This window comes from Leptodactylus fuscus, chromosome 2, assembly GCF_031893055.1.
Source record: "Leptodactylus fuscus isolate aLepFus1 chromosome 2, aLepFus1.hap2, whole genome shotgun sequence".
Taxonomy (NCBI): Eukaryota; Metazoa; Chordata; class Amphibia; order Anura; family Leptodactylidae; genus Leptodactylus; species Leptodactylus fuscus.
The window spans coordinates 43,130,419-43,154,071 of NC_134266.1; the positions used below are offsets into that span (position 1 = coordinate 43,130,419).

At 39.2% G+C, this 23,653-nt stretch overlaps 1 protein-coding gene across 2 annotated transcripts in view; it reads left to right on the top strand.

Moving 5' to 3' along the window:
• The window catches only part of NLGN4X (neuroligin 4 X-linked), a 268,537-nt gene that overhangs the window by 206,943 nt on the left and 37,941 nt on the right, over window positions 1-23,653 (top strand). For both annotated transcript variants that reach the window (XM_075263663.1, XM_075263664.1), the window contains one exon: window positions 11,937-12,122. In XM_075263663.1, coding sequence (XP_075119764.1) covers window positions 11,937-12,122 — 186 coding nt within the window. The remainder of the gene's footprint in view (window positions 1-11,936; window positions 12,123-23,653) is intronic.

The window sequence follows — 23,653 nt, forward strand, 5'->3', positions numbered from 1 at the left end:
TCCAGACATGATATTTTTTTCTCTAAATTACGAGAATATTAAATAAGCAGTATTTTATTTTCGATTATGTAATGAGAAATGACAAAATGCCTTCCACTTATTTTACTCCCTGTGATATCTATTTAAAGTGACAATTTGTCAGAGAGAATGCAATCTTGTTTCATCAAACAAAACAAACCTAAATGGGCAGGATGGTAACAATAGCTATTTATTCACAATAATGTACCACATATCCAGATAGTGTCCAAAATGATTAGAATTTTTATTATTATTATTATTATTATTATTATTATTATTACTGTCTAAGATATCTGAAAGAAAATGCTTAATAGTCATAGTGCAGCTAAATGATGTTAAAACTACAAACTATGGACCTTTATGGCTACCAATGTAGAATTAACCAGTGTAGGCAACCCGGAAACTTACAAATCAGACATTTACAGACTAATATGTGCTTATTAACCCATTCATGAAAATGCTTCATACAACCAGCTTTGCATTAATTCTTTAGCTATTATTTTCCATTCATTTTTTTGTAGAACACTGATAGATTACAGCTGTCTTGTTTGAGATTTTTCAATAATATTCAAGGACTGGATTGGAGTCTATTCTAGGACCTTGATCTCCCTCTTTTTTTGAAGCTCAAGGATGACTTTGGTTTTTGGATCATTGGCTTGTTATAATAACCAGTCTTTAGATTTAATCTCTTCACAGACTCGAGGACATTGGCATCCAAGATCTGTTGATATTTACATGGTTTTCTTTTCCTTGAAATGCTACTACTTTTTTCTTGAACTATACCTTTGATGATTAAAAAGTAAGATGGTCCATTATGAATTGTGACACAAAAATAAATGTTTTTTTTGTTTGTTTCCCAAATACCCAGTATACAATCTACTAACACATTAGCCATAGACTATATGCCATATGAACTATTACATCTGTGATACGCATCTTACTGGTGGTATAGGCTAGTACTGTAGATGGGTTAATGTTTGTTTCCTTATTAAAATGTATCCCCTATCTATGGCATAATTATTAGAGATGAGTGAGTAGTATTCGATCGAGTAGGTATTCGATCGAATACTATGGTATTCGAGATACTCGTACTCGATCGAGTACCACTCACTATTCGAATGGATAAGTTTGATGCAGAACCAGCATTGATTGGCCGAATGCTATACAGTCGGCCAATCAACGCTGGTTCTTCTCCTACCTTTAGAAGTCTTCTCCATGCAGCTTCCCCTCGGTGTCTTCCAGCTCTGAATTCACTCTGCCAGGCATCGGGCCTGGGCAGAGCCGACTGTGCATGCCCACTTGTAGTGACTTCTCGGAGGATCCAGCCTGACCCTCACTCGTGGACTTGGTAAGTGTAATTTGATCGAACGTTGCCTACCCCTGAAGCGAGCATTTTCCCCCCATAGACTATAATAGGATTCGATATTCAATTCGAGTAGTCAAATATTGAGGGGCTACTCGAAACGAATATCGAATCTCGAACATTTTACTGTTCGCTCATCTCTAATAATTATCTAATCACAAGGTGTCTAACTATTGACAGCTACAGTAATCCATACCTGCAAGTGCCATTGACTGTCCCATATGAATGGAGAGCTGTAGTGCATGCATGACCAGTACTCCATTCACTTCTTGTGAACTTATTTATCTGCTTACTATCTGATAGTTCTATAGAAGTCAAGCATGTACATCACTGTTTATCTCACATGGAACGCCAATGGAAACTTGCAAATCTTATGATCATTCAAGTTTCTGTGGATAGAGACTACATGTCCTTAGTAGGGAAACCTCTATATTTCATTTTCTGGTGAATTAGGTTAAAGGAGAGGTTAATACATGTTTCTCTGGTGGTTTATGTAGTTGAGAGGGTTTTAATAATTGGTGTCCATCAGTGCCCTCTAAATCTACTCAGATCTACACTGCTCAGTTCCATCACAGTCACATACTAGTCATGGTAATCTTCCCATTTATTCCATGATCACATGGAACAGTACAAACAAGCATAAAATGAACTTCTGATTGGACAAAATGTTGATGAGTACTCTGCCTGATCACTAATGGAGCACCCCAATGAAGACATCAGTACCCTGGGCGGTGAGACCCATTGCTTAACCTTTGAACAATCTTGGAAAAAAGTAATAAATACACTAACTAATACACTAACTAATTGCTAAACCAAATGTATAGTATTATTTATCTTAGAAACCCAATGTTATAAAAATTCCAGTGAATGGATTATTCAGTATCTTGTCTTCAAACACCACTGTTAAGAGCATTTTGATGTACAAGAAAAACAGTGTTTTACTGTCTTAGCCAGAAAAAATTATATGATATTAAATACATTACAGTTAAAAAAGACAAAATGTAGAAATGATGCCTTTATAAGCTAAACAAAACAGACGAACACATGGAGAGTAAATATCTCAGCTCAGCATGTTAGAGGATATTTCCACATGGAGCATCTATTGGGGCAGAGGTAAAGACATAACTCCATATCAACCATGGCCAGTATTAACAGAAAACATGTCAATCCAGCAAGTCGTTTATCAAAGCACTAGTCTCTGACTGCGACTTTATCTGCATGTTGTTGAGAGTGTTGTTGGTGTTGATAATACGCCTGGCCTGCTGCTAAACTTGTTCCTCTCACTGTGCCCATGATCTCCATATAATGAGCGTGTTGTTGGTGTTGATGATCTACCTTTGCTCCGCTTGAGGAGAAGTCTGTGACTTCGGCTACCTTCATAGCTCTAGTTGTTTTAGAATTTAGATTATATTTTCTTTTTCCCGGCATGTTTAAAAGTAGCAAACTGTGAATTTGCTTTAAAAGCGTTTTCCTGTCCAGTGTGTCAGCATGTTGCCTGGAGCAGATCAGATAATATGCAAATGTAAACATTGGACTGGGGGGTTAGCTGTGTGTTTGCATAGACAAATAACAGACCAGTCTTTATCAGAACCTGAGATAAGGCTGCTGCAAGAGCAGTGTTATATAGTATGTGAACATAAATTCATAATAGTTAAGTTGAAAAGATGATCCTACTGACTGGATATTGTTTAAACAAAGTGATTTTATTCAACATGTGATAACAGTAAACGTTTTCGGCTCAACTCAAGCCTTGTTACCACATGTTAAATAAAATCACTTTGTTCAAGCATTAACGAGTCAGTAGGATCATCTTTTCAACTTAACAATTAAGGAGCGGGACCCTTCTCCTACTGAGACCATTCCCTCACACCTACCTCATTTGATAAATTCAAAATAGTCATGAAGCCATGTCATTTACCAGGATATGTGTTAATCGAGGTTACAAACTATCTATGTGCCAAATTTCATTCAAATCCATTCAGCCGTTTTTGTGTGATTGAGGAATAAACACCCAAACACACAAACATCGAAACACACAAACTTTCACATTTATAATATTAGTAGGATTAAAAAATATCCATAGGAAGTGAATATTCTAAAATACCCTACATATTCTAAAATACCCTACATATTTTGGAGCTCTATTTACTAGTCAAGGTACTTACTCATGTCCTTGAATAAGGACTGTGACATGTATATAGTGATCTGAAACACATAGGCTATTTTGGTATACTTTGATGGATACGTTTTAATGCTTCAAGTTTTATTTAAGGCTTATATGGAATACTGTTTTTTTATAGGATTTTTTGGCAAACCAGAACAGCGATATTTGCAGGGTTTTGAAGCAGAGACCCCTTCATCAGTCTGGTTTACAAATTAATGAGAAAAGAGCACAATTTCTTATGCAGTTGTGAAACTAATTTCGCAAATGTAATTGTTTTCTGCCAGAAATATTGCAGTAATCTATTCAAGCTACCCAATAATAAGAATAATACACATGTACATGTACTGCATATATAAATAATTGCAAGAAAAAAAAATAGATTTTGTCTGCATTGATAGTAATAAAATGTGGTGAAATTGTCAGACACATAGATACTCGTAAATACAGTGTAACTAAACTAACAAAACACATACATGCAATGGACCATTTATATATTTGATATATTTAGCAAACTGACTAAACATCCACAGTTCACAAACAAAAAGAAATGAACTTCTGGGTTAATGACTCTTCTAAGAACTAATTGCAAGAAGTTCACTAATTTCAACAAATTACCTTAAAGGACCTTAATTATGGAGATACCTAATTATTACCTCCATATGCCCCACATATCAGTAACTCTTATGTAAGGCACACAGGGTGTTAATGTGAGGGACATGATGGGGTTAACTGCTATTACTATGAGGCACATGGAGTTACCAAGCTGTAATGCACATGACCAGACTTTTTATCTGCAATGGATAAAATTATGGACTGTAATATTTCAATGGGCCCATACACATAGATGCTGTCGCTTTTGTAGCCGTGAGTCCAGGCCAAATTGAAGAGCTGCAACTTATGACTAGGCTATAATTTATAGTATGCTAAGTACAACCCACTTCTATGCAATTAGAAGCTGACAGATCTACATCCATAGGCAAACTAGTCATTTAGCCCCACTTCCTTAATTTTTGCTTGTCAGTGTAGGTGACCACGAGTTAGTTCAGTTCTGGTTGTGTATCATCTCCACTATAGTACAAAACTTTGACACATTAGGTTTTGAAAGACATGTACTGTACCTGGCCATAATTGTTATTCATAATTCAGATCTCATATGGGGCATGCAGGGATAGCTTTATTTGACAAAGAATGGCAGCTAGGTATCTTGCATTGAGGCTGTGTAAAAGTAATCAGTTGTCTAAAACCAATGGAATCCATTAAGTGGTATGGCAGCAAGTGAAGGGGCAAAAAGTTGATGAGGTGGGAATTCAGTTGGCAGTGACATGCAAACAGATTACTATGTGCATAGTTTTATTTCATGTCCACAAGCTCCCTTATCAATAACTGACAATGGAACAGAAAAGAAGAAGAAGTAGCCATAGTGGGAGAAGCGGTAGAAAATACATTGATATTGATTGTGATGATGACAACTAGTGAGTGAACCTCAGAAAGTTTAGATTTGCAAATGTTTGTTAGGTTTAGGGTAAAAGTTGTTGTTATGAAGTACATTGCCCCAAATGTGATTGATGATGCCAAATCTAACATCCAATACTTTTTAAAACTGACAAAATGAAAAACAATTTTGTTATTTGGACACAGACTAAAGTGTAAAAGCTTTACATCAGGATTACAAATAACTTTAAAAAAATCTAAATTATCACTTGGGAACAGAATTTTAACTTTTTGTCACTTTAAAACAGAAGTGTAGTAACCTAACACCTGGGTTACAATTAAAAAAAAAATAAAAAAAAAATAGAAAAATTATTTTGAAATTTGGGCACAAACTGTATAAATCCAAACCTGACATTGAAAAATATAACAAACAGTGGTACAGGCCTTATATGCCAAAAATTGTGCATCACAAAATTGTCTCTTGAAGACAGTCTGAATTGATGTATAATAATGCTGTAAAAATGAGTTTTACTTGCACTGTATGTCAATAAAAACCTATTGATGTACATCACCAAATTGTCATTTGCACATAGACAAAGTATATGTATAACTGAAGCAGTGAAAAGCTCTATGAGAAAAACACTGTTGCGTTTCCACAGCAGTTTTTGTCCCGCAGCGCTTTTTCTCTTCGGCCTGCTACGTGGCCTTAGCCTTACATGGTTTTACTATTTTAAAGACTCTTTATTCCCTATCTGAGGACCTCTCTCCTATGTTGTATCCCCATGTTGGACTGTTTTATAGTGGTAGTGATTTATCCATTGATATATCACTGATCTCACACCTCTAGTACCTGAAGTGATGGCTGTGGCATTATGGGAAGGCTTGCCTGGACTGAGGTCATGTGAGCCTCCTTCTTCCTTGATCTTCTAGAGGCTGGAATCCTAAACTTTTGAGAAATCCATACTGAATCTGAATTTCATTTGAGCTGAAACGAATCTTTCTTCTATAGAAATATTAATTTATGTAAAGTTTATTGTAAAATTAATGACCACTTAATCTTAATTGTTTCACTTACTGTCTGTTAGGGAACATGGGAAGAATATGCAAATCTGTCTCCCAAGATGTAAACAGCGAGACAGTGCCTCTGTTTGCTGCCCTCTATAGCAAGCAACCCTGAACAACATGACCGATTTTCCCAGAAGTCTTTACTGCATAATGTGGGGTTATAACCAAATCAATTTCTCAGCTACGAATGGCACCATTTCTGTCTGGTTGGACTTCATCAGCACAGCCTAAAGAGAATTGATTTGGTAGAAAAGAGAGGATGAGAGACCAGATTATGGGGATAACGTCCATGCTTAGGGAGAGACCACCTTCTCAGGTGTGTGGAGACTTATAGCCATAGTTGCTCCACTGCAAGGGAACATGGGAGGAATATGCAAATCTGTCTCCCAAGATATAAACAGGGAGACAGTGCCTCTGTTAGGGACTAGAGAGTTTATCATCTCAAACAAAGCATATTCACCACTATGTCACAGAGCACATTACAGTGATAAACAACAAACCCATATTATGTATCTCACTTTTATACATTTTGAGGAAAAAAAAAAACCTTTTAAGTCCTATGCAAATAAAGCAGTTGATTCAACAGAGCACTGTTCTTGGGGTTGTCCAATGTCAGCAAATAAATGTTATTGCCTATATAATGAAAGGTTACACAATTTTCTAATGTACTTCATGTATCAATTCCTCATGGATTATAGATCTCTGCTAGCTGTAATTCTTTGTTTACTTCTAGTGGATAAAAATCAATCCATGATCATGTGATTATACAGTCCATGGTCATGTGATGTACAGTCCATGGTCATGTGATATACAGTCTATGGTCATGTGATGGACACTCCATGGTCATGTGAGATACAGTCCATGCTCATGTGATGTACAGTCCATGGTCAAGTGATGGACACTCCATGGTCATGTGATATACAGTCTATGGTCATGTGATGGACACTCCATGGTCATGTGAGATACAGTCCATGCTCATGTGATGTACAGTCCATGGTCAAGTGATGGACACTCCATGGTCATGTGATATACAGTCTATGGTCATGTGATGGACACTCTATGGTCATGTGATATACAGTCCATGCTTATGTGATGGACACACAGGTGCATAGCTCGTTACAGTCACAACAAAGTATTCAGACATCTGTCTTGTAACGAGCTATGCTCCTGTGTGTCCATCACAGGACTTTAAGATTAATAGTCTTAAAGGAAACAGTGATTATGAAGGTTTCCTCCAAGCTATGGCATTCTATTCCTTTACAGTTCGACAGATCAATGGAGGGTGAGGGAACTTTGAGAAAACTAACTACTGTATTACTTAGCTTGATCAGTATGTACTATGCAATAGTTCTCACCTCTACTTATATCCAACAAATTGAGTATACTAACATACTTTTGTATTAAAAATTCTAATCACTTTGTTGAATTTATTAAAATGTGAGATCGCTTGATGTATATGTGCAGATTTTTTGTAAGAAAAATAAAAGGCAGAATATTATTCCTTGCAGTGGGATAGAACAGAATGTGCATCATTAAGTCAAAATTAACAAGCCATTTCACAGACATGGAAATATTCCGAAGAAGTTTGATTATTCACACAAAAGTATTTCAATGTGCTAAACCAATTAAAATGTGTAAGAAATGAAAATAATATAAATATATGTTTGGACAATTATAGAGCTGGGAACGAAAAATAAAATTAATTGACTGAGGTCATATTTTCCAGTTTTCCAGAAAAAAAAAATGGAAAGCCTATCTCTCTATTAATACTATATAGTACACTATTTCTACAGTTGAAATAATAAGTTTACATACTATACACCTTAGTCACATTTATTAAAACTCAGTTTTTTAACCTTTCTGAAATGAGGCTGAGGCCCCACGTTGCAAAGGCTAAGCCAGAAATGTATCAAGGGTATTACTTGCCAAAAATTAAATAAAAACTAAGGGTTGGTGAGTAATACCTTTTAGGTATTACTCTCCCAACCCTTTCTTTTTGAGGCCCCACTGATGTATTTGCATTACATATTGTTACAGTACTTTTACCAGTGACGTCTAGGGTGTGGTGTATTATCCCCGGTATGGCCATTATTTTTGTTTGGAGAGTATCCAGAATAAAATTCATGTCTTTGCCTTAGGTGTTCACGATCTTTTGTTTTGTTGTTCCAATACACACAAAGGAAATAAACATGTGTATAACAAAACATGTGCAATTGCAATAATTTCCTGGGAGAAATACTTCATTTTCTGTAAAAATTTCAGGGGTGCCAACAATTACAACCATAACTGTATCAATCTGGAGAAATGTTCACACTTCCATTGACACATGAACGAGCAATTATGGCCAAGGACTATGGTTTTCACAGCCCACTGGGCCAGGTGCTAATTCCAACCTGCTTGTACATGCCCATTTCCAACCATGCAGGGCATATCCAGCTCCTCTGGATCCTTTTTGCTGGACTACTTCTACCACCATCTTCATCAGAGCAAGCTGTTGCTTCCACTTCTCCTATAGGGATAATTTTTGATGAGTTTTTTTTTTTTTTTTTTTACAAAGCCAATTCTTAATCATTTTTCAAGTGTCTTACAGCCACATATATGTCTCTCAAATAACAACAAGCCTGTATCGCTTACAGGTCAACAAAACAAGCAAATTTTTTCTACAAAACTTTTGCTTTTTGCAATAAAAAAGGTCATTTTTGGATTGTCTTAAATGTTAGTGTATAAAAGCTTATGGAAGCACAGTGTATGGTTAAACTCGGACTTTGTCTGCTTTGCTTACCATTAGGGTTGAGCGATCGTGTTCAGAAAAGATCGGATTCCTAATCGGCGATTGAGAAAATTTCACGATCGCCATTGTAATTCCGAACACGATCTTTTTATGTGGGATCGAGATCGGTGATTTTCCCACAATGCTTTGCTTAGCCTTCACACTGAGTATACGCTGTATACTCAGTGTGAAGGCTCTGCTGCAGTTCCATGGGAATGAATGGAAGCAGCCGACACACAGCCTTAACCCCCTGCGCGCCGGCTGCCTCCATTCATTCGAATGGGAGGCTAAACTAAACATCTCTAAACATGCTGTATAGTGAATAGGATTGCTTTTAAAATCCGATCTCCGATTAATAAAAAAATCCCATTGACTTGCATTGGGATCGGAATTGGGATCGAAATCGGGTTTGAATGAAAAATGATCGGAAATAGGATTTTAAAATCGATCCTGAAAAGTCAAGATCGGCTCAACCCTACTTACCATCCATTTTTCGATATACATACATGTCGCTCACTTTGACTTAACTTTGGCTGTGTTTGTATTTGAGATCTTGAAATTGGGTTCCTAGAAGCCTTGTTAGTATTCTACACTATGTTTTAACCCATTATCAGATGTGGTTCATGCCACATCTGATAATGGATAAACTTTTTTTCACCCGAAAAAATTCTGAAGCTGAAACACCAAACCCAAAAATTAATTTTGAGACGTTTGTCCATCTTTAATCTTGATAAATCCTCTAATATATTAGGAAGTAAAGCAAAAAAAAATAAAAAAAAATCTCAATGTTGTATACTAGTGTAATTCAATATCTTATGTCAAAACCAGCCTCAAGATAGCTACCAGACAAGTAAATCATTTTTATGGTAAATATAAAGAATTTGGTCCCTTTTATAATGTGTTCGTTAAAATGCAGATGCAAAGGCTGTTCAAACATTAAAGAAATTGTATTTTATGCTCAGAACATTTTGCAATAATTTTCGACACATATAACTCTCATAAATCTAAGATATAGCACATAAAACATGCAGCTTTCTCATGTGCAAAATTCTCACATCGTGAGTTATTTCTATCCGTGACCTGACATTTTCTCAGACCAAAATAATTGATAGCAAGGATTTTGCAATTTATTTTGCAAAGGTGATCTGGCTACTGTTTCTAAAATACTAAGAAGTGATAAAAAAAGATATTTTTTTGATAAACGTATACAGACTAATTTATAATATGCGTAATATATGTTTAGACTATAGGACATTTGTTGTATTTAATATAAACATAAGTTAAAAACTTTATTTTATTTTTAGCTCTTAGAGTCATATTGAAATCCTATGTTTTCCATTAAAATTTCCCCTTACAAGTTATAATGGGCCGACTTGAGCAGAAATCAATAACTAATTACAAATAAACACCTAAAGAAATGTAATGCAATGCAGACGGCATGACAAGTACTTACTGATTACATTTTAATTGGATTCTTGAGGCTCATTACGCTTGTCTAGTTAAATCAGCAAATATATTATTGGTAAAAAGTTATGTATCTGCCTTCTTATTTCTCTGTCTTTAGACACCTGCAAGTATTGCTTTCGTCCATCCATATTTTTATCTTAAAAAATATAACTAAAGGGAAAAAATAATAAACCTTGCGTTTTTATGTGAAATTTTTTTCAAAGTTAAAAAAAAAAAAAAAAAAGGCCTCCAGCACCACCTACTGGAAGTTAAACAGGTCTTGGGACACAGCCAGGATATAAATAATAGAGACACTCACCTGTTTTGTGGGTGATTACCCTTCACCAATGCAGAGTAGAGCACTGGGTATGCTAATAGAGATGAGTCGGTTAGAATTTAGGGGGGACTGCTTCTCTTTCCATAAAGGTACTTTATATAAACTACTTTCCATACTAGTACTTTCCATAAAGGTCTTATATAAACGTGGACAAAATTGTTGGTAACCCCTTGTTTAATTAAAGAGACAATGGTGACAGAAATAACTTGAATCTGACATAAGTAATAATAAATAAAAATTCTATGAAAATGAACAAATGAAAGTCAGACATTGCTTTTCACTTCACCAAAAATTTTTAAAAATAAACCTCATGAAACAGGCCTGGACAGAAATAATGGTTCCCGTAACTTAATATTTTGTTGCACAACTTTTTGAGGCAATTGCTGCAATCAAACGATTCCTGTAACTGTCAGTGAGACTTCTGCCCCTCTCAGCAGGTATTTTGGCCCTCTCCTCATGAGCAAACTGCTCCAGTTGTTTTGGGTTTGAAGAGTGCCTTCTCCAGGCAGCATGTTTCAGCTCCTTGCAAAGATGCTCAATCAAATTATACTTACCAAGTCCACGAGTGAGGGTCAGGCTGGATCCTCCGTGCAGTCTTCTCCTTGCAGCGTCCCTGCGGCATCTTCCGGTTCTTCATTCACTCTGCCAGGCATCGGGCCTGGGCAGAGCCGTCTGCGCATGCCTGCACTACAAGCAGACATGCGCAGTCGGCTCTGCCAAGTCCCGATGCCTGGCAGAGTGAATGAAGAGTCGGAAGATGCCGCGGGGAAGCTGCACGGAGAAGACTTCTAAAGGTAGGAGAAGAACCAGCATTGATTGGCCGACTGTATAGCATTCAGCCAATCAATGCTGGTTCTGCATTGAACTTTTACATTCGAACAGCGAGTGGTACTCGATCGAGTACGAGTATTTCGAATACCGTAGTATTCGATCGAATACCTACTCGATCGAATACTACTCGCTCATCTCTAGTTATTATTGCTTTTGTCAAATTCAAGTTATTTCTGTAACCATTGCGAGTTCTTCTTTCATTAAAAGAGGGGTACGAAAAATGTTGTCCACATGTGTAGACTATGCACCTTTATGTTTTCATACAAATTAGAGTACACAGAAAATAATTTCAAGTCAATTGCTAACAATACTCAGATTCTCAGCCAATAAGAATTTTAAAATATTTTGACAATGTGACTTTCCCATTTATTATGTCCACAACTTTTAAGAGAAACCCAGAGACCACATAGATAAAAATTTTTAAGGATTTTGTTCATATTTGTCTCCACAAATGTAATTTTTTTATGATTATTATCATCTTACAACATGTATTTATTTTCTTTTAACACAGGATTCTTGAGTACGGGCGACCAAGCAGCAAAAGGAAACTATGGTTTACTTGATCAAATACAAGCTTTACGATGGATTGAAGAAAACATTGGAGCTTTCGGAGGGGATCCAAAAAGAGTTACAATCTTCGGATCTGGAGCTGGAGCATCCTGTGTGAGCCTATTAACCTTATCCCACTATTCTGAAGGTAATACTTTTTGATCATCTCATATATGAATGCAATCCTTTGGTTGATCAAAAGTTTTGTAAAATCTGACGCTGATTTTGGGTCAGAAACCCCTGAAAAATCAGCAGCAGATTCTGCTGCGGGAATGAGGCCTTAAAGTTCAGTGCTAAAGTTTAGTTAGCATATTAAATGTCATGTTAAACATTGCCATAGTTTCATTCAGTTATTAGATGGTGTGAAGCTCAAAAGTTGTACCACTGTCATTATCAGAAAATATCACCCTAACACCCTGTAATAAAGCACTGGATTAATGTTAATTCTAATCACCATCATGGAGCCACTGAGATAAGGCAGCCAATACTGACTAAGGCTGAGGCCCTACATCACGGAAATGCAGGGGGGGGGGGGTTATTGCAGATTTTGCTGTGGTTTTTTGTCAAAGCCAGGGGTGGCTACAAAAGGAATAGGAGATATACAGTAAGTTCTTATTCTTATCCTTTCTGCTCAATCCACTCCAGGCTTCTGCTCGAAAAACAGCAGAAAAATCTGCAACAAAAAAAGCTTCAGCCTATGGCCGGGTTCACATGATGTCTTTTGGCACATAATATGCTACGTAGACCGTATACACAGCGCTATTTTGTAGCCGCCACAAAATCATGGCCGCAAAATAGCGCCGTGTATACAGTACCGGCTCCCATTGAAAACAATGGGAGCGTATACGGCCCGCAAAAGCTCCCGCGGTGTCTATGTGGCACATTACGTGCCAAAAGACATCGTGTGAACCCGGCCTAAAGGACACAAGTGGTTTTGAAAGAGTAGGGTGCTACCTCTATAAACTTTACAGTGGAAAGCACGGGCAGCATGGTGGTTTAGTTCAGTATTGCTGTTTTGCAGTGCTGGAGTCCTGGTTTTGATTCCAGCCAAGGCCAACATCTGCAAAGTGTTTGTATGTTCTCCTTGTTGGTTTCCCGCTGCGTTCACACAGAGTTTTTTGGTCAGGAATTTGGTCAGGAAACTAACTCAAATTCCTCCTCCAAATGGTGAGGCATTTTTAGGAAGAGGAATCTGAGTCAGTTTCCTGACCAAATTCCTGACCAAAAAACTCCATGTGAACGCAGTCTTCTCCCACACTTCAAAGACATACTGATAGGGAATGCCTCTAGTTTTGTTATGCACCAAAGAATATTAGGTCTTGCCTAGTGCTGTACCTGATAGAGTATTGTAAGTCTAATGTAGATATTACACTTTGATGCAGAGAGATCAAAGGACTGTAGGGTCAAATCCTCTCCTAAGAAAAAAACATAGGAATATACATAAAGTGTTGCAAAGGTAAGTAAATCCTAAGCAAAAAAATATTTTGTCTTACACATTTACACCGAGTTCACACCAGTGCTTGTACTATGTTTGGGCATTCCATTCCCCTCTCTGCATGAAAAATGCAGAGAGAAAAGTGTTGAAGGCAGTGCTTTTCTTTTCACAGTTTTCACCCTTATTGGGTAGAAATTGAGTAGAAACCACAGGGACCCCATTATAGTCTACGGAGTCCAGGGGTTTCCTAAGGTAACCGTTTTTTTTATTGGGCTTAGGTTTCTGAAGGGAACCCGGACGCAGATGTGAACCTAGCCTTAGTGTTGAAAAAAATAAAAAATAAAAAAATAAAAAACCCTATTATGTGTTTTGGAAAGTAATAAAAAACACACAGACACATTTTTAATAAGGTTTTTTTTGCAAGCAAAAGTAGTAAAAGCTAATAATATTGTATGCATAATAGCTATGATCAGAATGATTCATAGATAAATTATTATTCTATTTGGTGAATGTAAAAAAACTGATTAAGAATTATAGCTTTTTGCAGATGGTTTTCGTAATATTCCCCACAAACTAAATAAATAACGAACATTTTTCAACACATTATATGCACTCCAAAATGATATCAATAAAAGGCACTACTCATTCCTTAATAACAAGCCTTCCTAAGACTGTCAATAGAAAATAGAAAGGTTATGAGTCTAGTGTATAACCAAGAGATAAGATTAAGAAAGACACATCACATACTTCTGGATGCAAGTGAAAACCTTCCACATTTACAAAACATCTCAATTGCCGTAGAGTGGCTGGCAAAAGTATTCATACCTTGAAATTTTTCACATTTTATCACCTTACAACCACAAACTTAAATGTATTTTATTGAGAATTTAATTGATAACCAACACAAAGTAGCAGATGATTGTGAAATGGATGGAAAATGATACATGGTTATAAAATTTTAATCAATAAAAATTTGAAAAGTGTGTTCAAAAGTATTCAGCCCCCCATATCAATACTTTGTAGGGCCGCCTTTCATTGCAATTCCAGCTGTGAGTCTTTTGGGGTCTCTACCAGCTTTGCACATCTAAAATGAGATTTTTTTTTTTTTTTAGCAAAATAACTAAAGCTTCATAACGTGGGGTCTCAAACTTAAAGACATTTCACCCTCTCCACCAAGTTCAAGTCTTTTGCATCTTTCAATGGATACCACCCCATCCTTCAAAAAAGAGCAGATTCCATTTTCTCTAACTTTCTCACTGTTCCTGAGCATTTATTGCTTTAGATTTTGTGCCCAATATGCTAACTAATCCCTCTGTTGTCAGAAGAGTGGTCCGCTGCTATTTGTCTCACCTGATTAGCATATTGGGGCACATTTATTAAGATACTTGCCCCTTTTTTGGCATAAATTGCACCTTTTTGGAGTCTTTTTCAGCCTTACACTTCATTTATGAAGGTTTTGCACCTTTTTTTTTTACTAGATGTTATGCTGCTCTCGCCACTTATACTTTTTTTTATGAGAAAAGGCTGCGTAGTCTAAATCAAGATTTGGGTTGAGCCTATCTTGACTTTTCAGGATCGATTTTGAAATCTGATTTCCAATCATTTTTCATTCGAACCCGATCTCAATCCCAATTCCGATCCCAATGCAAGTCAATGGGATTTTTTTACTAATCAGAGATCGGATTTTAAAAACAATCCGGTTCACTATACAGCATGGAATCTAATAATTGAACGTTTTAATTGTTAGAATGCACACTGTGTAGCGATTTTTTTAAATCACTAAGTAGCCAGAGGATTTTTTTTTTAATCCTCTGGCTACTTAGTCCACCCGGGTGTCCACTTACCTGCAGAGGTGGCTGGTCCGGTGCCCGGTGTTCTGGTTCTTCTTCGCCTCACTGCCCCCTGTCTCCCTGGTTAGGAGAGTGTGGGCGGATAATGGGAGGGGAGACGTGACGTTTCCCCTCCCAGTACCCACCCACACTCTCCAAAGCCACAAGCTCCACCTTCTTCCTAGCTCTTTAACACTAACCTGGGAGGTGGGGGCAGCGAGGTGAAGAAGAACGAGAACCCCGGGCATCGGACCAGCCATCTCTGCAGGTAAGCAGCTACTGGAGATATTAGCTAGTCTCCCATTAGAATGAATGGACGCAGCCGGCGCACAGGGGGTTAAAGGCTGTGTCCGGCTGCTTCCTTTCATTCATATGGAACCGCAACAGAGCCTTCACACTGAGTATACACTGGTAAAATCAGGTGATAGAGCCCCTTTAATCCTCGTGCACATTCCTTCTTTTTAGAAAAGGATCACTACTAAATTCCAAGACTGTGAAAGTCAGAATAAAACTAGAATAATACTAGATACAATGGGGAAGATTTATCAAAACTGATACTTCCTATGCAAATTTTGATCTCTCTTGTGCCAGGATTCGGCACAACTAATTTTTTAAGAAGGTCATGCCTCTTAGTAAATGAAACACATCTTCTGCACCTCAATGTACCAAAATCAGAAATTTATGCAGCAAGGAGCTAGCATAGATTTGATCAATAATTTAATCCAGTTTCTGTATTATGGCACTTGGAGACAGGAACTCCTAGCATCATAGATACAGTGGCTTGAACTTTTCACTTTTTGTCACCTTACAACCACAAACTTAAATGTATTTTATTGAGATTTTAAGGCATAACCAACACAAATTATTAGATAATTGTGAAGTGGAAGGGAAATGATACATGGTTATAAAATTTTAATCAAAAATATGATAAGTGTGGGGGGCGGAGCCTGACCGCGCATGGAGAAGGACGCTCGGAGCTAGAGCTCCTTCGATTCGGGCCCATTACACCTCGTCTAGCCTCTTTATAGCAACCCCAGATGGGCAAAACTAACAGGGATCGGTCCCTGGAAGGCCCGAGCACACCCAGGGTCTCCAAACAAGGCGACATGCAGAAGTTCCTGCGGAAAAAAACACTTACCCCTCCGGCGAGTACTCACAAGATGGCGCCGGCTTGCAGGCAAGACGGTGAGTTCCTGGAGGATTCGGAGGAAGACGGCACTCCTGATACAGATGGCGGAGATAGTGGGATTGTCAGCGTGTCCAAACTCTTTTCACAGAAAGCTTTGACCAAAGCTCTAGACAAAGCGGTGTCTGAGATCAAGACTGAAATACAATCTGTTGGACAACGGGTGCAGGCCTTAGAAGAAGCATATTCGGCGGTAAGATCGCACTCTGATATTATTGCAGACCAATTTCAAAAGCATAAGGACATGATAGACAAGTCTTTATTATTAGTTGAAGATCAGGAAAACCGTTCCAGACGTAAAAATATAAGGATAAAAGGCCTCCCTGAGTCTGTTTTAGCAGAGGACTTGCCCAAAATGGCGGACGATGTTTTTACAAATTTACTGGGGAAAGAGAGGGCCCAGGGGATTGTAATAGAGCGCATTCATAGAGCCCTCAGGGCCAAGCCCAAACAAGGAGAACCACCGAGAGACATTATATGTGGCTTGCTGTCATTTGTGGACACTGCGGCATTATTATCTGCAGCCAGAGTGAAAGACCAGATACTTTATGAAGGTGCAGAGATTTCTCTATATCAGGATGTAGCCCCCTCCATTTTGAGCAAACGTAGGATGCTGAGACCGCTACTGGAGGTTCTTAGAGCGCGTAATATACCATACGCGTGGTTGTACCCATTTGGACTTGCTATCACGCTCCGGGGCAGACGCATTACGGTCCACACACCGGAAGACCTTGACCCGCTTTGGCATGTACTAGATATCGACCCACTACCTATTCAGTCATGGTTACCTACTGCTGATATTGATCAGCTTCCAGACCTTCCTCCGTTATCCACGTGGAATGGATCAACAGCCAAGTCGCCGAGAATGAGAAAAGCACTTTCAAAATTGAAACAAGTTACGTCTTGATATGGACTCCCTGGTCTCAGGTTTATTTTCTCAAACTACGTGCCTTCTTTCTTATAATTACCTGGTTTGTTATGTGTATTGCAGGACATCCTAGAATATTACTCATGGTTCCGACTGTCATGCACTTTTCTATGCTATGGTTTAGAGCTTTATTACTTAGCTACTTCACTATCACTATGGTTTGCTATTTTTCTACCCTATTTTGTATTGTACTGCATATTGCCATTTGTTGTATTTATGGCTCTTTTGCCCACGAGCCTGTTCTGAGACGAGGTGTTTTGGGCTGGATACCGATCAGGAATATACTCCTACCCCCACCTCATAGTTCACCGACTTGTGTTTATTGATACCGCTGATCCCTCGGTTTGTCCTGGGTCTCACTTTCTTGGTTCCTCTTTTTTGGCCCTTGAGGTGTAGAACTAGGGCACCCCTTGGAATCGCAAGCTCCCTTCCTGACCCCCCAACCCTCCTTGCCCCTCCGTACCTTTAGCCTCTTCTTACCCCCCCTCCCCCCCCCTTTTTTTTTTTTGTTTTTTTTGTTTTTTTTGTTTTTTTTGTTTTTATTGGGTAACATTGACTTCTTTGTCCCTTGGGGATTTTCGTCTGGTACGTGCTCATTACAGATTTGTCTTATTTGTGATTAAGCTTCTCCACTGTTCTTTAGAAGATGTCCCCCCCGGCTAGGACCGAGTCTTCTCCCACACAGCTTATAATTACTTCATTCAATGTGAAAGGTCTCCACTCGCCAAATAAGCGACATTGGGTTATGAATCTGTCTAAAAAGATTGGAGCTGATATATTGATGCTTCAGGAAACTCACTACTCCCAAAATAGCATTCCGAAACCCCCTAAATCACTATATTCCCAGTGGTTCTATTCTAATAGCTTGGTTTCTAATTCTAGAGGAGTGGCTATCGCCGTTAAGAACTCCTGTCCTTTTATTGTTACAAGCCAACTCACAGACCCAGATGGCAGATACCTCTTTCTTAAGGGCTTTCTTCACGCTCGTAAGGTCACATTAGCTACATTTTATGCTCCGAACAAGAGCCAAATCCAGTGGTTATGTGATGCTATTCAGAACCTTTCGACTTTCTCGGAAGGTGAAATAATCCTGGGTGGTGACATGAATGTGGCTTTAGATCCCTTCATGGATACGTCCACCTGTAAGTCAGCTATCTCCCAGAAAGCATTGCGGAAACTTCACATTGCCTTGCAGGATGCTCAGTTGATTGATACCTGGAGGTTGGTGAACCCCAAAGTGAGAGACTACTCCTTCTTCTCCACTCCGCATAATTCCCACCAGAGGTTAGATTATGTATTTTGCTCCACATCCTCTGCATCCCGGGTAATCAAGTCGACCATAGGTTGTATTAGTGTGTCTGACCACGCCCCTGTCACTACCACCATTGCTTTCCCAGACCTTCCTTCCAGACAATGGACGTGGAGGCTTAATGAGTCTTTGTTAGATGATGCAAACATAACGAAACAAGTAGCGGATTCATTATCTGAATTTTTTAAAATGAATGATACTCCTGATGTGAGTTCCCCAATCCTCTGGGAATCCCATAAATGCTTCATTCGGGGAGTGCTTATATCGAAGGCTTCAGCCAAGAAAAAAGCTAGACAGAAAGAGATTGATTCCTTGTTGGCCCAAATATCGGCCTTAGAAAGGATACACAAGCAACAAGCGTTGCGGAATGTTCACGCTGAGCTGCTAGTTCTAAGGGAGAAGTTAAAAAAGGCATTGAATGAGACAGCTATGAAGAGTTTTTTATATTCTAAACTCAGAATTTATACACACGGCAACAAAGGCGGACGCCTTATGTCTGCCATGCTTAAAAAAGAGAAAGAAAAAACTCATATCGCTGCGATAAAAACTGCCTCGGGTGCTCTTGAGAGAGACGCTGAACGCATATCGGAGGCCTTTCGCGAATTTTATAACAATCTTTACAATTTAGACTCTAACGACACAGCCTCTCATACTTCAGATAGTAGTCAAGGGCTCACAAACTTTTTTAGCTCAATCTCACTTCCTAAGATACCCGAATCAGAACATTCTCAGCTACTTGCAGAGGTTTCGTCGGCTGAAGTCCTTAGAGTCATAAATTCATTCCCAATTGGGAAAGCCCCGGGACCAGATGGCCTTCCATTGTTGTATTATAGAAAGTTCTCAGAGCAATTACTACCTTATATCACTAAATTTTGCAACTCTCTCCTACAGGGACAGTCTATGCCACGGCAAACGCAGGAGGCACATGTTGTCCTCATCGCCAAGGAAGGAAAAGACTCGCAAGAATGTGGCAGTTATCGCCCGATATCTTTGTTGAACCTGGACCTCAAAATCTGGTCAAAACTCCTGGCGATGAGGATGAGATCTCTACTCCCAGGCGTGCTATGCGACGAACAGTCGGGCTTCGTCGTGCATAGAGAAGGTAAAGACAATACTATTAGACTTTTGCACGCGATGTCCATAGCTAGAAGAGAAAACACCCCGTTATTACTGCTTAGTGTAGACGCCGAGAAGGCATTCGACAGGGTGAGCTGGAGTTTTATGGAAGCTACTCTCCTGTCGTTTGGCTTCCCGGCCAAGTTTGTCAAAGCTATTTTTACATTGTACGAACAGCCACATGCCAGACTGCGGACGAATGGTGTGTTGTCAGATTATTTTGCCATCTCAAACGGCACTCGTCAAGGCTGCCCGTTATCACCATCTTTATTCGTTCTTACCCTGGAGGTGTTACTGCAAGCTGTAAGGCAGAATGATAGGATTCGTGGCTTTTGTGCTGGGGATGCATCGCTCCAAGCTGTAGCTTTCGCAGACGATATATTGTTCTGTATATCCAACCCAAAGTCAGGCCTACCTGAATTACTAAAAATTATTCACATGTATGGACAGCTCTCGAATTACAAGATGAATGTCTCTAAGTCTGAGATCTTAAATGTGTCTTTGAACAAAGCAGAAGCTGACAGATTGGCCAGTACCTCCCCCTTTACCTGGAAGGCTGATACTATTAAGTATTTAGGAGTTCACCTTCCAGCCGATCCCAGAAACGTTTATAGATATAACCATCTCCCTCTTTTGTCCAATATCAAAAAGCTGTTAAGGGAATATGATCTGCCCATGATCTCTTGGATAGGCCGCAGGAACCTCTTACAGACGTACATAGTCCCTAAAATATTATATACTCTCCAAATGCTTCCTGTCTATGTCCCACCCAAATTCTTTACCTGTTTACGCAGACTTTTCTCTTCTTATCTATGGAAAGGGAGAAAACCTAGATTGCCTTACTCTTTCTTGACTAGAGACAAGCGAGATGGTGGACTGAGTCTGCCGGATATCCACTTGTACTACAGAGCGATACAATTGTCCAGATGGATGGCCTACACCTATCCGTCAAAATGCCCCTCACTGACGACTCTAGAGAGTATTAACCACGGCCCTCGCATGTTATATTGGTTATGGTTGCCAGAACGCAGAGATCTCGCGAAGACAGATGTGGATATTCTCTTGAAGGGCCCAGCAGAGACTTGGTGTCTCTATAAAGAAAGACTGGGAGGTGGTACCTCCATTTGTACGCCGGCTAGTTTACTCCCAAACCTCACCTCCTCTTGCAGGTTTCGGACGCCTCAGTGGTGGATGAGGCTCCGCAACTGGAAAGTATCAGATCTAATACAAAATGGCTCTCCGCTCTCTCAGGAGGAATTACAAGCCAAGCTATCTGTACCACATCTCACCTTCTTGGATTATGCTCATTTTGTTCATGTTGTAAATACCGCTCGGAAGCAGGTAAATCTTTTGAGATCACCCACTAATTTTGAGAAAAACCTGACAAGTAAATTAGACTCCAGTAGAAAGATATCGATGTGCAAGATGTTTTTATTGCAGCAGGAATGCCCTTCCAAGCCCACTTACTTGAGCTCCTGGGAACTGGAACTTGGAACTGCATTCACAGATCAGGAATCTGAATTTATCTTGACGCATTCCCACGGTTTCTCTAGGTGCGTGAGGTTGCAAGAGTCACACTTTAAGGTTGTATCGAGGTGGTACAGAACACCCCAGTGGCTGTTTCACAGACAGCTCTCAGAGTCAGATGTGTGTTGGAGATGTAAGAAGGCCCCAGGGTCGATGCTGCACATATGGTGGGGATGTGAAATTATACAAAAGTATTGGTGTGACATCTTGGAACAAATCTCTGTTATCACGAACAGCAAACACGCCTTCGGTCCGGCAGAAGTCCTCTTAGCCAAAGCCTCTCTTGAGTACATTCCCTCTAAGAAAAATTTGACCACACACTTACTGGAAGCTGCTAAATCCCTTATACCACTACATTGGTTACAAGATTCTCCCCCTACTGTAAAAGCCTGGAAGGAAAAAGTATATCAAATAGCTAGGTTCGAGGAGCTAATCAGTTGGAAGGAGAGAACTCACGATAAATACTTGTGGACCTGGTCCCCTTGGTGGTCTTCTTCTACCTGATTCATGTCAATGGTTGCCCTATGACCCCCCCCCCCCTCCTAATACCCCCCCCCACTCCCCCCCTTTTACCCCCTCCATCTACTGACTCTACACCCAATTTTTGAGATCAGTTGATATAAGATTGGCTCACAAACATCTTCATACTTCCCCACGTTTTCCATCGTTGGTTGGTGTTATGTTACCGGTTTCTTTATGTTTATTGTCTGTTATTTCCTCACAAATTATTTACAGACTTTACCTTTTTAGGTATTGCGCTATGACTACAGTGTACAATCCTTTTTGTTATTGTATTAGAGTATGTATGTGGTGAACATTTCTTCTTTGTAAAATGTTGTAAAAAATCATAATAAAATGAGAATTGAAAAAAAAAAAAAATATGATAAGTGTAATGTGCAAAACTATTCAGCCCCCCTATATCAATATTTTGTAGAGCTACCATTCGCTGCAATTACAGCTGAAAGTATTTTGGGTTCTGTCTTTACCAGCTTTGCACATCTAGAGTCTGAGATTTTTGGTCATTTTTCTTTGCAAAATAGGTCAATCAGATTGGATGGGGTCTGTGAACAGCAATTTTCATGTCTTGCCACAGATGCTCAATGGGATTTAGGTCTGGACTGCGATTGGGAAATTCTAACACATGGATATTCTTTGATCTAAACCATTCCACATTAACTCTTGCTATATGTTTAGGGTCATTGTCTTGCTGGAAGGTGAATCTCCTTCCTATTTTCAGGTCTTTTGCAGCCTCCAACAGGTTTTCTTCCAGGATTGCCTTGTATTTAGCTCCATTCATCTTCCCATCAACTCTGACCAGCTTTCCTGTCCCTGCTGAAGAAAAGCCTCTCCATAGCATGATGCTGCCACTACCATGTATCACAGTGGGGAGTGTTTTGTGCTGTACTGTATATAATCCAATAAATTGTTTGAGTTTGGACCTTGGTTTACCATCCTCTTCTGTACACCAGAGAACGCGGTTCTTCCACACCTCTGGTCCTTTACTCCTCTCCATTACCTCCCTGGTCCTCCGGTGACAGATTGAAGTGCTGCCACGCTCACCCTAATACGCTCTTCAAGTGTTGTGACTGTTCACAACCCTACAAGTGCACTTGGTGTCCACTCTCTGTTTTCTACCCTGCTCAGGGAGATGAGCAGTGTTATCTTTCTGCCACATATAGCAATTTGCATATAGTCCAAAAGTTCAACTTTGGTCTCATCTGACCAGAGCACCTTCTTCCATATGTTTGCTGTATTCCCTATATGGCTTGTGGCAAACTGTAAATTTAACTTCTTAAGCCTTTCTTTCAACAATGGTTTTCTTCTTGCCACTCTTCCATAAAGCCTTGTTTATGGAGTGCATAACTTATAGTTGTCCTGAGGACAGATTCTCCTACCTGAGTTGTGGATTTCTGCAGCTCCTCCAGAGTGACCATGGGCCTCTGGATGCTTCTCTGACTAGCACTCTCCTCGCGATCTGTCAGTTTAGGTGGGCGGCTAAACTTGGTAGGTTTACAGTTGTAGAGTAATTTTTCCATTTTTAGTTGATAGATTGAATAGTGCTCTTTTGGATGGTCAAAGCGTAGGATATGTTTTTATAATCTAACCTTGCTTTAAACTTCCCCATAACTTTATCTCTGACCTGTCTGGTGAGTTCCTTGATCTTCATGATGTTGTTTGTTCACTAGTGTTCTCTAACAAACTACTGAGGCCTTCACAGAACAAGTGTATTAATGCTGAGACTAAATTACCCACAGCTGGACTTAAATATATATTTAAATTTGTGGTTGTAAGGTGAGAAAATGTGAAAAAGTTCAAGGGGCATGAATACAGACAATTTAAGATTATTTT